Genomic DNA, 16,692 nt, shown 5'->3' on the forward strand with positions numbered 1-16,692 from the left:
GAGAGATAAGGCGAGCAACGCATTGCTCTGCAACAACACGTTAAGCTAATACAGACAGCCCAGTTTTGTTTTTCCCACAGGATATACAGTAGGTCCCAGTGAAAGACACACACACAGACACATACACACACACACACACAACCCCCCCCCCCCCACACACACACAAATATAGTCAAAAACACAGAGATCCCATCTGCCCCGACGCCTTAATCAGCTTATCACTCCCTGCACTGAGGCGCTGCAGAATGACTGTATCAAGCGTTGACATACATTTGTGGCACTACTGGGATCAATATACAGCCTCTAACATATCGTCCCTGTCACACACACACACACTCACACTTACACTACTGACATGATATAACTAATAACATATTCCAAACATGCAAACTTGCACAGATTCTCTGCAAAGAAGACACACACACTCACAAACACAGATGCAAACACACACACACAAGTTTTTATCCCTAAAAAAGATTTAGAACACATTCAGCATGTAAAGGCTGTCAAAATCATTAAACATGCACACACACATACGCACACACACACAGAGCAGAGGAATGTTTTTCTTAGACAAACAACACCAACAAGATCGAGACATGCAACAGAGCATGCTCAGGCAAACACTGTGTGTGTGTGTATTCTGACTGAACGCCAAAGCCCAGCTGATCTCTTAGTAAATATGGACATATGGTCAGCCTCTGTAGGGAGAGAGAGAGAGAGAGAGAGAGAGAGAGAGAGAGAGAGAGAGAGAGAGAGACTGAGAGAGAGAGAGAGAGAGAGAGAGAGAGAGAGAGAGAGAGAGATAGAGAGAGAGAGAGAGAGAGAGAGAGAGAGAGCGAGATAGAGAGAGTGCATGAGGATGATACAGAGACGGTTCTTGGCATGATTTCCTCATCTGTCCACAGGGAGACCGCAGCAGGCGGAGACATCTTATCCTCCCGGGACACGTGTTCCTTCTCCAAAGCTGAAGCGTTTAGCCTTTTTGACTCTTCACGTCACCCCGGGGAACAAGTCAGGAGGTGTCCACTCTGTTATGTAACGATGAGACTATCAGGGGATGAAAACAAAGGAATTGTTGTGCCAGGCCTACTAGTTAGATATATAAGTTTCACAGAACTCGTACAGGAACTGACGTGAAATTATATAAAAAGACAGTGACAGGAATGTGATCTCTGTATTTTACATAGTATCTGTGTCAGAATCTACAGTTTTTGACCTACTGTCATTTGTAGGAAAGAAAGAGATTTACTGAAGTTTACTTTCTCTGGCTTGCTTGTATTTCTCTAAACCAATCACAATCATCACCATTAAACCAAGGATGCAGAGATGTTGCCGCTGTCAAATATTGTACAAGTAATGGTGAAACATTTGCACCTCATCAAAAATGGTCATTTTCAGCTCAAAGGTAATTGTTGGTGTTCCTGTGTGAAGGGCATTTTAAATGGTAACAGCCTTCCCTTCTGGAAGAGGGTCATGTGATAGGAGCCTGACGAATCACGTAGTGACCGAAAAGACGCAATCAGCGAGTGGTACTGAGTGCTGAGTCTGTAACCATCACATTAGAGTTGAGTTACATTACCATGTCTCATTTCCACCCTCTCTCTTCTTTCCATTTCCACCTCCCTCACTGGTTTCCTGTCTCGTCCTCTCCCGGTCCTTTAAACTACTGTTTGTGGAGCTCTCCTCGTCTCCTTCTCCCTTCTGTGTTGCTGGCTGTTAATCAGAGGAGCCTGGAAGATCAGGCGGCGGCTGTCTTGATGCCCAGCACCAGGCTGCAGGCAGCAATATTTATCATTTTCAACGGCACGCTCTCCACCACACATCTCCAATCCTCCAGCCACCCACATGCACAAAGCCATTCGATTGTGAGCGCGGTAAATCACGGCCACATCCTGGAGGAGATGGCGTTTGCAGTGTTGTTGTGATGTGAAGGGACTGAGACGCCTGACGAGCGAGTGGCCCTGAAGGAGCCACAGTCCAGCTGTGTGTGGAACTCAGACACTATGAGCTGATTGATGCTGGGAGTGTGGTTTAGTTCTGGAGTGCTCATATGATGAGACACATCAAACAAGTTGTATCATGGGAAATGGATGATGTAGGGTTTCCTGCGTCTGCTGCTTTGATTTAGTCCGGAGGTTTTCAAAGTATAATGCAGGCCTCTGTGGGGGGAATGCTGGTGAATTATTACATACAAAAATTGTTTATTTGTTATGGCATTATTCTATTAAAGAAAGATCCCCCAGAAACACCTAAATGTACGTGATCTGGTCAAAAATATGCTTCAGAAGTAGTTTTTTAGTTTTTTCCCACACACCTAACAAATGCATTAGGACAACATCAACTTCCACACCTGTAAACCAAAAGGAATTAAAACTCATTGTGGACTATATTTTGATACTGTGTTTAGTGGAGTATTCATCTAGAGCCACTTCCTATTTTCATGATTGTGCACACACACTGGCTGTGAATGTATACATTTATAGTGCAGACCCCTTTCACACTCACTCATTTTACACTGTGTCCCTCCTCCAGAGGATTTTATTGGGCGGCTGCTCTCTTAAAAGAGGGTCCAGAGCTCTGCAACAGGGTGGGGTCATCACAACAACCCACCAGACTGCAGTCTGAGCACACAGTAACACAACACTTTCTTGGGAAAGACTTAATGAAAGAGTGCGAGTGCAAGACTAGAGCGTGAGATTGTGTGAATGTCCACATTCTTCTGTCTAAGATGATGTAGAACACAGTCAAAGTAAACAATGACCATGCAGGAGAGCAAGGAGAAAACTGCCCTGCGTCAATTATTGATGCTGAAATGAGATTCGATGGCCGAACACCTGCCAGCGCGGAACTGGACCTGCACCAGATTGCAGATATCTACCGAGGTCTTGGCTTCACAAGATCCCAAAGCACTGAGGAAACCGGAGGAGCCGCATATCAAATCATTTCAGTAATCGTCAAAGAAGAAAAACAATGATCATACTTCAACATTTTTTATTAACTGTTTAGAATACAACCATGGTAAAGCATTTTCTTCACTTGTAGACTCTTTGGGCATCCAGTGCCAGATTCAACAGCTCACTTCATCGCTGCTGTCGCTGTTTTCCACCTCTCTGCTCCGGCTGCCGCTGTAGGTACGGAGAAGGAAAAGCTAAAAGCAGCTAGAGGCAGAGGGTGGAGAGCTCGCCCAGGGGAGACAGACCTCTTCTCTTGCGCCCACCATGAAAAAACAGTCAAATAAACACACTACAGTCTAACTTTCTGTAGTGCTCCCCACGGAGCAGAAGGGAACTTGTTACACGTAGCCTTCGCCCACACTTCACACTTTTGACTGGTGCCTGTATTAGCTTGTGTTTCAATAAACTTCTCTATAGATTTCATCGGATTGCACTTAAAAGCACAAAAAGACTGTAAGCAGTCGTCCAATATTAAAAAATACGTTTAATTTACATTTTTCAAATAAATATTGGTCCATTTTCATTAGTATGCCAAGTACATCTTCCTGAGACACTTTCAGAACAACAGACATGTTTATACATCATAGGTATCTTCTTTTAATCCATGAGTATTTTCTTCAGTCCTTTTAGCCATCCTTTGATTATTTCTCTGGAAGCAAAAAAACTGTTCATGTTACACTTACTTCAACCATCCACTTATGAGATCATCCCTCATCATATGACTTGCTCTCTCATCCGTGCTAACACATACAGTATGCAGTAAACAGATTTCTCTGGCTGCACCAGCGCAGCTTCATCCGAAACACAAAACAATTTTTCAGATTTTTCTAGAGAAATGTTACGGTCAAGTATAAAGATTCCACGAACTGCAGCTGCTCACGTTTACTGTAAATGACCTGAATGTACATCTGTGCTGTGAGGTGACCACCGGTGTGAGAGCAATACATGTGCTTTTGTTGAGATGACTGTGTAAGAATGCTTCACTCACATGCGGACAAATGTTTTTATAATTATAACAGTCTAACAGCCAAAATGGTTTTTAAAAATACAAATGTGTTTATGGAAGCTTTTCTTGTGACGTTTCACAGTATCAACGTGGTTCTCTTCCTGGCTTGCTGGACAGTCACCACACTGTGTGTGTGTTTGTGTGTGTGTGGCTAATTTCCAGTTTATCTTTGTGCTGCCAAGCTATCTGCTACACACACACACGCACGCATGCATGCACACAAACACACACACACATTAAGTACCTTTACATGAGGAACAATTGCAAACATCACCTGGCTTCATCCTCACCATCATCATTTATACCAGTCTATTATTGCTTTCGTATACCAGTATTGCTATACAAGATCAAGTGGAGGAAAAAGGAAATGTACGGTCCATCGAGTCTTGCAGGGAGGCAGTCCTGACTTGCAGCCCAGATAAAAAGACGTGTGTATACATATAAAAAGTTCTGCTTCCCTGTTGGTTTATTTCAAGTTCCTTCAAGTCCTCGTTAGTCTATACGTTGGAGACAGCGTTGTTGGTATCTCGGGCCTGACGGATGCCATAGAGCCACTTGATGACTCGTGCGTTCCTCTCAATGACAGAGATGCCGTACGGGACCCGTTCATTGGCTCTGGCGGCCCCATCCTCATCGCCCTCGTCCTCCCTCACCCGTTCAGCCTCATCCCCGCACTCCGAGCTGGGCGTGCTGACGCTGCGGAGCTTGGAGATGGAAACAATGTCTGAGTTGGCTCTTGTGAAGCGCTCCACTCCGCCCATCACCTCCACCTCTTCCGGGTCCAGCCCGCAGTAGTTGAAGAATCGCTCTAGGTCGGCTGTTGCACGGGAGTAACGGTCGCTCAGGTCTGATTTGGAGCGGTGCAAGGATGGGTGCTTACGGGCTGACCCCTTGGAGCTGGCGTTTGATATTCGTGTGAAAGCGGGGGATGCTGGTGGGATCATGCCCACTCTAACCAGCATGGGACTGGGTGGCAGATAGGCGGGAGGGGAGGGCAGAGTTTGTGAGGGGGTGCTCTGCTGAGTGTGAGGTTGGGGTTGGTTGTGAGTAGGTGGAGGCGGGGGTGGAACTTGGGGGTGCGCAACTTGACCTTGTGGAGTCTGTCTCGGCCTGATCTGCAGCATGGCCCTCAGGGGCTTCCTGATCTCTGCCTGAGGCCGAACATCCACCCTGCGTACTGTCACTGAGTTTGGGGAGCTATAGGGCACAGGAAGCCCGTTGCGTGGCGCTCGTGCTGGAATCGGGGGTGGACGTCGGATTAGTTCTGCTGGAGGGGCATGGAGGTTGTTACTGAGTGGTGAGGAAGTGCAGGAGGAGTTGGATGAAGAGTTGTTGTTGCCGTTGTTCATAGGTTTAAGGTTGTTGAGGAGCCTGTTGCTCCTCTCCTGTTCTGCTGACAGGCTGCTGCCGATGCTCTTAGCTCCTGACGAAGGAGATGACGAGGAGGGGGAGGTAGAGGAAGAAGACTGGGAACTGGGCAATGGTCCATCACATACATCATTGATTAGATTATTCAGAATATCCAAGTTAAGAGCAGGTCCTCTCCTCCCTCCTGGTCCCTCTCTTCCTCCTCTGTTTTCCACATCCACTGGGCAGCGGGGAAACTTGCGGGCTGGAGGAGTGCTGATCTGGCACTGGAACATCATCCCCGGAGGGACGAGGGGCTTGCGGATGATTGGTGGTTTAATAGGAGCCTGACGGGTGAGGGCCACCTGCTGGCTCTTAACGTACTTTGCCTTGTCGGCCTCCAGGCGCTCCACCGCACTCAGTTTACGGGCCCCGGGCTCAGCCTGGCGACGGAAGTAATCCGGGCCCTTGTTAAGTATCCTGAAGGGCATGGCCGAGGTGAAGGGAACTCCGGCTAAACGGCCGTCTGAAGGCCGCAGCGTTTCAACCGGCATGCTGGAGGATCTGACGGAGAGAAAGGAAAGATCTTAAGTCAAAATGTCTTTAAAATTAATCACAAGGAAAAGAAAAGCTGAGATTATGAGCTGTGGGAAGGAATAAGAGAATGATTATTGTGTTAAATGAAAACTGAAGTGTTTTCTAGCTTAAATGTGACAACCAGAATGTAGTAAACAAGAGGTGTGTGATGATTTAATGGTCCACGAACATCCTTTTAGAGCTCCCACATGTCCACTCTAAGCTTAAGAAAAGAGCTCTTTTGTACTCTCCCTTTTCTTCCCACTCTCCTCCCCCTCCTCCGATCCTTGCACCCTCACTCCCAGAGACCCCCGTTAACTTCCTTACCCGGTCACTGTGCTGCTGCTGTTCTCACTTCTCTCCTTTTCTTCCTCCTTTCTTCTCCGTTACCCCTCTTCTTTATAATTCCTTTTTCCAAGTCTGGGCTCAGTGAGAGGCTACTTGTGGGACAGGGTCAGTCGGGGTGAAATTCCACATCAGGTCCGGCCAGACCACCTCTGTTAGCTCAGTGGTGACCCACAAGGAGGTATGGCTGTAGATCTGGGTCAGCCCCAGTACAGCTGATCTGATGGGAGCTCTTTATCTCAAATACAGGTCTGGTAGATCAGCCAGCAACGATCCCAGCAACACCACAGCCTTTATGACCCCGTCACAATGTCTCTTCAGCCTCCGTCTGTCTGTCCAGCTGTGGTCACGCACAAAAAGCCAGCTGGTAACTCAGCAGCAGAGCCTCATAGTCCTGTAGAGAGTTCAAAACAGATGGAAGTCCAAGTAAGATATCGGTAGAACTCTCCTGTTGTCCGCCTCTCACGAACAAAAACATCCACTCACACTGAAACACACACACACTCCCTCTCTCACACACACTCTCACACACACACTATCCTGTGGCTGACAGACGGACTCTCTTCAATACTGAAGTGGAGCAGACGGGACAGGCTTTAATATCCCGTCTGGCTCCTCCCAGCCGGCCAATCGCACGTCACGCCAGGAGCCTCAGTGGGGCACGGGGGGCGGGGTGGTAGGCGGGAGGTGTGCAGGCATTGGTCCGCCTCGAAAGGGATTCTGACCAATCGGACCCCTCCCCCCTCTGAGCGGAACAAAACACTGAGGCAGGGTTTTCATTCAAATGAAAAATTCTTTGAAAGGGAGAAAGGGGGTAGAGAAAGGGAGGGGAGGGCAACGGGCAAAACAGCTGCAATATTTGACATTGACTTGCATCAAGCGCAGCAGGGTGATGTGAAAACACAGTGAAAAACACTGAAAGCCTGCACAACTGGTCACCCTCTGTAGCTCTTTGTCTCATCACAGTGGAGACAAAGTGTGAACAACCAGATTATTTTATTCACAGTCCTACTCAGCTCTAATTTGGAAATTCAGCTTTCAGTTGGTGCTTGACATGCAAGGATTACAGTAACTAAAAACTGTCTGAATACATTTAACTCTACTTTATAGACTCATCACTCATCGTCAGTGATGAGTCTATAAAGTAGAGTTACATTTATAGACTAAGAAACCTAAACAAAGAAGAAGAAAGTGAGTTTTTTTTTCTACATCTTCATGCCATTATGTTTTTAAAGTAAAACGTTCTCTCTCCAGATTGCTCGAATAACAGCTTGTATCCTACACACCTACACAGTTGTATCATTGTAAAATTCTGAATTTCACTGCACAACAAATGGAAGCAAAGACAACAACATCAGCCACGCTTACATGTGATCATCCATTTTGTGCGTTACACTGGTAGCTGAAGGTAATGCCAGTTGCTTTCTTTTTGAAAGGGTAATGTGATGGGAGCCTGACAAATTAGCGAAGGCTACGTTGAGACCGAAAAAGACAAAATCAGCAAGCGGTAGCAAGTGTCTGTCATTTTTTCCAATCATCTCTGTTTCTGTCTGCTCAGACTAAAACGCAGCCCTAGAGTTTTAAACTAAAAAGGGGCCAGCCGTGTTTCCAAACTTCTCAGTTTTCACAGCTCTAAAACTCAAATGAAATGTATGTAGAGTGGATGTAGCCTTAGCACCAAATTAGTCAGTTTTAGGAGTTCAAAGCGCTGCCGACGCACACAATGTTCGTCTATATTCAAGCTCTGATCTCCCAGAAAAACAATTCTCTCCATCTGCTCCCAACACCCCTCCACCTCCCTCCCCTTATTTATTGTTTACAACATTACACTCCAGGGTTACATCACACAGTCAGTGCGCCCCGTTTCTCTCCCTCCTCCTCACCTCCACCTCTAACGAATCTATCCACACATTTTTAATTAGTCTTTTTATAGCAGTCTTCCTTCCCTGCCTCCCTCAATATGTGATCCTGTTTTCACTACATCTCCTTCCCTCTCCCATCTCTGAGCAGCAGCAGATAGAGCAAAAGCAACCATGACAGCTTATGGTTGGACACACACACACACACACACACACACACACACACACACACACACACACACACACACACACACACACACACACACACACACACACACACACACACACACACACACACACACACACACACACACACACACACACACACACACACACACACACACACACACACACACACACACACACACACACACACACACACACACACACACACACACACACACACACACACATACTGGTTTCCATGGTTTGCGGGGCGTGCACTTTTTATCATAACCTGTGGGGACCACCCTTTCTAGAGGTTGTGGAAGTATGAAAAAAATCAGGGACACTAAGAAAAAATCAGTTAGTACATACACACCTTAAAATATCTAAATTCATGAAGTAGTGTTTTGACTGTGCAAAATGGGGACCTTAGAAAAAACGGGTAGGTATGGCTGATGGGGACCTCATTTACATATCATTTGCATGACTCACACAACTTGTTATAAGACTAATGGGGACCATGCTTCAAAAAGCATTTTTATATACATTATTACTGATACCGTAAGTCCTTCCATTATTACATTTGTTAGAGCTGTTTGTTTAAAACTAATAAAGTCTAGCATAAAAGAACAAAAGTTGTTGATAGAAAATGTAGAGATATAACATGATACCTGTAAATGGTGATAGGGATGCAAAGCATCACTTTGTACAGAAAATCTTGCTGTTCATGAACTACGCCTTACAATGAAGCAGAATTTAATAGGACTATTAGTGTAATGTGGTTGAAGTGAATATAAACTTATCAAACAGTGACGGGCTATCTATATCCCTACAAAGAATAATTCTTATTCAGTCAAATTTGTAAGATATTTTTAATTTCAGACAACCACATAGCAACCGCTTACTGGTGGTAATCTTCCCATTATTTACTTAATTTCCTCTTGTTGGCTGTAATGCGGTTATATATGTAGAATTTCACATTCTGCCAGCTCCGGTCCTTAAGAGCTTCTGGATCAGCCCTTAAACACTTCTCACAGTCAACCTTTGCTGGAGCAATACAAGATGTGATGAATCGATTCATGTGCCTTTCCACTGCCTTCACGTCTGTCTCCTTCCAGGGTGTTTTCTTCTTTTGGGCAGTTGTACCTTTAAGTGGTCGGAAAAACACATTTGTAAATACAAGGACTCCAAAGTGTGTAAGAGTTATAATCCAAAGTTACAAGTTCTATAAAGTATAAACTAACTTCTACAGTATAAGAAAACTAAAATATACAATTAGTCTGCCAAGAAAACACTGATATGTGCATTCTGACTGAAATTGTCAGTGGGGAGGAGGATTTTGATGCCATTTTCTTATAAGCTGAACATGCTGTGTTATAATAACAAATAAACTGTTCATTCTGATCAATGACATGGACTCACATTCACTGACATAAATTTCTCAAAATTGTCATGAAGAAAAAACTGTATTTATAAAATGTTGGATCTGTTGGATAAATAAATACAATGTACTGATTCACTCATTAATCTAACTAACTATGGAATTGTGAGGACGTAGGACAGGTGTTTGGTATAGGGACTAGTTGTTGTTTGTATGTTTATACTATTAAAACTGTAACTGTTATGAGTCCTACTTTAAGCACCTAATAGACTCTAGAATCAGCCAAACAACCCTTTATCTGATTATTGCAGGCATGAATATACAGATAAAACTACATTAAATGGGGGCAGCAACAGTTATGCGGCAAAGGTCTGAAATGACAAAGTATTGGTGGCAACATCTTAAGTTGGCAACACTGGCAACAGTCTCTGATCTGGCCTTTTTTTTATGACTGCTATCTAACGATGTCCTTTATAGTCTGACTTGACCGGGGTTCTTCTACTGCTCTGGGGGCTTCAGGTGTAATGTTTTGACCATCCAAAATCATGTTGTCTGGTGTTGTATAATCGCAGACAGTGGGGCCCATTGAGCTATCAGGATCATTAAGAGGCAGAAAAGTGTTCTTAAAGTTTAGTTGAACTGAAGCATCACTGTCACTGTCACTTTCGGAGATGGTATCTGGTACGTGATCATCTGCACTCTCTCATGACGAATCAAATAGTTCAGAATCTTCCAGATCTGTGTCTTTCATCTAAAAAAATTAATGAAAAGATTATAATTATGTAGAGCTGTAACAGGTAGATGAGAAATTATTCTTTGTGCTGTTTTGCAAGTTTTGTGTCATAATTTGATTATTTTAGCAGTTTATATTATAATAAGCAGAATATTTTGACTGTTCTGAAAAAAAAAAGACTATATCGAATTGCAGCAACTTGAAAAATTGAAGTGCAACTGAAAGTTATTGTAGGCCGTCTTAATTTTGGTACAAAAGTCTCAGTTTCATTTTTTGAAGTCTATAATCTGAAAATAAAGGCACATATGCAATAAATAATTTAGTAAAAGTGCATATAAGAATTTTTGAGATCAAAGTTGTGTCTGCTCTGCTAAACTAATTCTGAATTCACAATCTAGAAAAAACATGTTTCACACATTTTAGACACAACATTAGAGTTCATCGTGGGGACCAGTTTTATCTAACTTTTCAAAAACAGTTACTACTTGCACACTGTCAGAAGGTGTGTTGTGGGGACCACGTGAATACAAAATGTAGAGTGATAGTTTATCAAGAAAAAAAATACTGTGAAGTTTGAAATCGACCATGAATATACCTCTACCACTAACCTTCAAGATGCCATACTTGAAATGTCATTGTATACCAATTTACATAACTTCTGACCAGTAAAGCTATTTCTCATTCACACAACTTAACACATGCTTTGTGGGGACATTTTACACACAACATTATAGTTCATTGTGGGGACCAGTTTTATCTAACTTTTCAAAAACAGTTACTACTTGCACACTGTCAGAAGGTGTGTTGTGGGGACCACGTGAATACAAAATGTAGTGTGATAATTTATCAAGAAAGAAAATACTGTGAAGTTTGAAATCGACCATGAATATATCTCTACCACTAACCTTCAAGATGCCATACTTGAAATGTCATTGTATAACCAATTTACATAACTACTGACCAGTAAAGCTATTTCTCATTCACACAACTTAACACATGCTTTGTGGGGACATTTTACACACAACATTAGAGTTCATTGTGGGGACCAGTTTTATCTAACTTTTCAAAAACAGTTACTACTTGAACACTGTCAGAAGGTGTGTTGTGGGGACCACGTGAATACAAAATGTAGTGTGATAATTTATCAAGAAAGAAAATACTGTGAAGTTTGAAATCGACCATGAATATACCTCTACCACTAACCTTCAAGATGCCATACTTGAAATGTCATTGTATAACCAATTTACATAACTTCTGACCAGTAAAGCTATTTCTCCTTCACACAACTTAACACATGCTTTGTGGGGACATTTTACACACAACATTATAGTTCATTGTGGGGACCAGTTTTATCTAACTTTTCAAAAACAGTTTCTTCTTCTAACCAGCGAAGCTCTTTCTCGTTCACACAACTTAACACATGCTTTGTGGGGACATTTTACACACAACATTATAGTTCATTGTGGGGACCAGTTTTATCTAACTTTTCAAAAACAGTTACTACTTGAACACTGTCAGAAGGTGTGTTGTGGGGACCACGTGAATACAAAATGTAGTGTGATAATTTATCAAGAAAGAAAATACTGTGAAGTTTGAAATCGACCATGAATATACCTCTACCACTAACCTTCAAGATGCCATACTTGAAATGTCATTGTATAACCAATTTACATAACTTCTGACCAGTAAAGCTATTTCTCATTCACACAACTTAACACATGCTTTGTGGGGACATTTTACACACAACATTATAGTTCATTGTGGGGACCAGTTTTATCTAACTTTTCAAAAACAGTTACTACTTGCACACTGTCAGAAGGTGTGTTGTGGGGACCACGTGAATACAAAATGTAGTGTGATAAGTTATCAAGAAAGAAAATACTGTGAAGTTTGAAATCGACCATGAGTATATCTCTACCACTAACCTTCAAGAGGCCTTACTTAAAATGTCATTGTATAACCAATTTACATAACTTCTGACCAGTAAAGCTATTTCTCATTCACACAACTTAACACATGCTTTGTGGGGACATTTTACACACAACATTATAGTTCATTGTGGGGACCAGTTTTATCTAACTTTTCAAAAACAGTTTCTTCTTCTAACCAGCGAAGCTCTTTCTCATTCACACAACTTAACACATGCTTTGTGGGGACATTTTACACACAACATTATAGTTCATTGTGGGGACCAGTTTTATCTAACTTTTCAAAAACAGTTACTACTTGCACACTGTCAGAAGGTGTGTTGTGGGGACCACGTGAATACAAAATGTAGTGTGATAATTTATCAAGAAAGAAAATACTGTGAAGTTTGAAATCGACCATGAATATACCTCTACCACTAACCTTCAAGATGCCATACTTGAAATGTCATTGTATAACCAATTTACATAACTTCTGACCAGTAAAGCTATTTCTCATTCACACAAATTAACACATGCTTTGTGGGGACATTTTACACACAACATCATAGTTCATTGTGGGGACCAGTTTTATCTAACTTTTCAAAAACAGTTTCTTCTTCTAACCAGCGAAGCTTTTTCACGTTCACACAACTTAACACATGCTTTGTGGGGACATTTTACACACAACATTATAGTTCATTGTGGGGACCAGTTTTATCTAACTTTTCAAAAACAGTTTCTTCTTCTAACCAGCGAAGCTCTTTCTCATTCACACAACTTAACACATGCTTTGTGGGGACATTTTACACACAACATTATAGTTCATTGTGGGGACCAGTTTTATCTAACTTTTCAAAAACAGTTACTACTTGCACACTGTCAGAAGGTGTGTTGTGGGGACCACGTGACTCCAAAATGTAGAGTGAGAATTTATCAAGAAAGAAAATACTGTGAAGTTTGAAATCGACCATGAATATACCTCTACCACTAACCTTCAAGATGCCATACTTGAAATGTCATTGTTTACCAATTTGCATAACTCCTGTACGGTAAAGTTATTTCTCATTCACACAACTTAACACATGCTTTGTGGGGACATTTTGCACACTACATTATAGTTCATTGTGGGGACCAGTTTTATCAAATTTTTCTGAAACAGTTTCTTCTTCTGACCAGCGAAGCTCTTTCTCGTTCACACAACTTAACACATGCTTTGTGGGGACATTTTACACAAAACATTGCATTTCCTTGTGTGTACAAGTTTTACCTAATTGTTCACACACAGTTTCTACACAAACTCGGAACAAAGAGTGATCATATAATGATAAAACAGTGATGGACATGAATTTACCTCTTCAGGTGTGGTCTTTGGCCCAAAGGCACAAGCCATCAGACTCTCTGAGTGGACAGGATCTGAATCATCCTCCTCCATGGTGTTAACAGTGATGCTGGTCGTCTGTAAACAAAAGTAAAACGTTCCCAAGATTTACTTATATTATATTCTAATATTTCTATTCAGATAAAGTTTTGAGATTACATCCATGTCATAAGCAGGACTGGATACATTTGGCAAATGACCCTGATTCTTTAACATATAAAGTGATAGCATTTCAATGCTTTTTAATTATGCCCAAACCCATTACCCTAACACTACCCCTTGTTTTCGAGGGTATTCGTTCCCCTTGAAACAGAGGTTGAAATCTTCCCCATCTAATTGGGACAGCCCTCCAAGAGCTGTTACATAACCAGTGGTCATCGCAAAAACCTGCAACGACATCAGTAGTCTTTGATGTAAACACAAGCGACAAAAGGTTTTGCTGGGTATGTCATTGTAAAAACATTATTGAGATCTCTAATGAACCAATGCTATTGTTTGCATTCACTAAAGTGACAAACCTATAATATCCTAATATCATCTATGCTAATGCAGGTGAATCAATGACTTTTCCATTCATCCAATGGAAGTTGAAAAGTTTGGACACTCTGCACTATTTCACATATAAATCAAAATCAGAGCTTCAGGCTGCTTGCAGAGGTTTGTAGACAACCCTGCTAGGATGCAGTGTTAATAGAGGATCATTCAGTTCAGTAACATAATATCTATAATGATCTAAACTGACCTTCAATAGCTTCTTAAAACTTTTGTAAATTAGATTCCTGTTTGTTATTTCATGTTCCTGTTATTTTCACTACACTAAGTGGTCGCTCATACATAGCAGCTTAAAGCAGGTTGTGATAGGCAATCCTGGTATTTTTTGTATATGTAACGTGTACATGGTTATAACAATATTAATACAGCCAAATTAGGTCCACATATTTCTCATTCTACTATTTGTTGTGATACTTGACTCATTGTATTTGCTGTGTTCTGTGCTACATACCTGTGTTTGCCATGGGCAGTCTTCACCTCTATAGTTATAGGCGATTTCTTCTCCTTCTTTGATGTCATCCAGGGCAAATAAACAAAGGTGGGGTTCTCCATTAACACCAATTTTTTTCATTTTGGAGTAAGGACGTCTGTGTTCATCATTAACTTGTCACCCAATTGAGCCATCTTCTCTGAAGGCATCAATACTTGAGAAATTGGAAAAATTGAAAAAGAAAAAATACAAATGTCACAATATATCACAATAAAACCAGAGCCCCACTTAGTATAACTTAAAATAGTATATGGAGTGTAGTTTAGGAATTCTTAAGTTCACTTGAAGGCAAACATTAATGCAGCACTTCAGGGGTGGTAAAGTTTTCTCCTTCTCTGGGATTCTGCATCACTTATTATATCCTTAAAATGCAGATGCAGATTAAGATGCATTTATTAGTCCCAAACACATGCACAGACATGCAAAGGCACACTCATGAAGGAAGGGAAATTTAATCTCTGCTTTTGACCCATCTGGTGCAGGACACACAGAGCAGTGAGCGACCATGTACGGTGCTCGGGGAGCAGATGTTGGGGGAGTAAGGTGCCTTGCTCAGGGGCACTAGACAGGGCAGGGAGACTCTTGGATTTTTGGACAGATCAATCCAGGTTCATCTTTTGTTGTTTCTCTGTGGAGTCGAACCAGAGACGAACCAGAGACCTTCTCTGCCCACAGTCCAAGTTTCTAACACTAGACCACCGCCTTATGAATACAAATACACCTTTCAATTACATTGACCTCATCACACAAGAACTTCTCTCTCCCATGCTTTAGCTGTACAAACACTTTAACTTTCTATCTGCAAAAAAAATAATATTCACAGTAAAATTTCTCAGCTTTTACCTGTTTATTTGCCTGACGTTAATAACCTACTGCTCTACTTTTCTATTCTAGACATTTTATCATATTAGTGACTTGTCATTTGTGATTGTAGCTAATTTAACTTAACTGCAGGTTTTAGATTTAATCTTCTATCATTTAATTCCAGATTTATGCCTCTGACCATGTTTCTTTAATAACCTGCTCTGCCTCTTCCACATGAACCTGCCCATGTTAAATAAGAAAATAAGTTAAAAGGGCCGGTTCATAACCAGCTTCCAAATAGAGGTTATCCAGAGCAGCCAGGTTACACTTCCTCTGTTGTTTAAAATTTAAAGCCCCTCAGCGGAAGCTACAGTCAGACTTAAATTATTCTGTATAATGGTACTGTGTAAAATGAGAACAGCTGTAATTTGAAATTGTCTGACTATAGTCAAAACCTGTGCTCTATAATGCTCTCTATTAATTAACTTAAACATACTAAATATAGCATAACAGGGCTTATATTGATCTTAAGTTCATCATAACAAAATGAGACTCAAAACTCAGAAATGCTTGACTTGATTGTCTCCTTCAGTTTACATAAACTCCTACACATATGCATCATGCATGCAAGTAGTAATAGAAATGCAGTAAAACATTTGAGGTCTTACACTTAGCCTTTGTAGCTAATCAGAGCTATTAATCATGCTAGCTAGGTAGAAGTAATACATGCAATTTGAGGATTCAACACTGCTGATAATTATTTAAGATACAACTGTGCTTACCTTATGCTTTACTTTTGCTCCTCTGCACATGTTCTTATCTTCTTAGCTAGTTTCTCCAGCAAATAATCTTCTTTTACTGTTGATAGCTACCTCTTGATGCTGAAAATGTCCTCGCTGCTTGAATCATTCCTAATGGGGACAAGGAAGTGGGTGGCACCCAACCATATTTGGAAGATGTGTGTGTGTGAAGCAGTGGGTGCAGTACTAACTAGAAACAGTAGGGCCACCAATGAGCAATGCTCACACACTCACACTCACCAAAAAACATGTCGTATGGGCCAATGCTTAAAACTTCACGGGCACCTTCAGAGTAGCTCTAGTAGTCATTTAAAAGGGTTATCCTCATGGGGACCGGGATTTTGGTCCCCAAAGCGCAACCGGTCCCCATGACGTGACTGTGTAAACAGTCA

General features: G+C 41.7%; 1 protein-coding gene across 2 annotated transcripts in view; it reads right to left on the reverse strand.

The window, feature by feature from the left end:
• Nucleotides 1–2,977: 2,977 nt before the first annotated feature.
• wu:fa11c10 (protein FAM110A) overlaps nt 2,978–16,692 on the reverse strand; it is a 30,974-nt gene continuing 17,259 nt past the window's right edge. For both annotated transcript variants that reach the window (XM_062391740.1, XM_062391741.1), the window contains 2 exons: nt 6,214–6,625; nt 2,978–5,874 (listed from right to left, as the gene is read on the reverse strand). In XM_062391740.1, coding sequence (XP_062247724.1) covers nt 4,461–5,864 — 1,404 coding nt within the window. In that variant the 5' untranslated portion in view covers nt 5,865–5,874; nt 6,214–6,625 and the 3' untranslated portion in view covers nt 2,978–4,460. The remainder of the gene's footprint in view (nt 5,875–6,213; nt 6,626–16,692) is intronic.

The sequence above is a fragment of the Platichthys flesus genome, chromosome 7, assembly GCF_949316205.1.
Source record: "Platichthys flesus chromosome 7, fPlaFle2.1, whole genome shotgun sequence".
In the NCBI taxonomy this organism is placed as follows: domain Eukaryota; kingdom Metazoa; phylum Chordata; class Actinopteri; order Pleuronectiformes; family Pleuronectidae; genus Platichthys; species Platichthys flesus.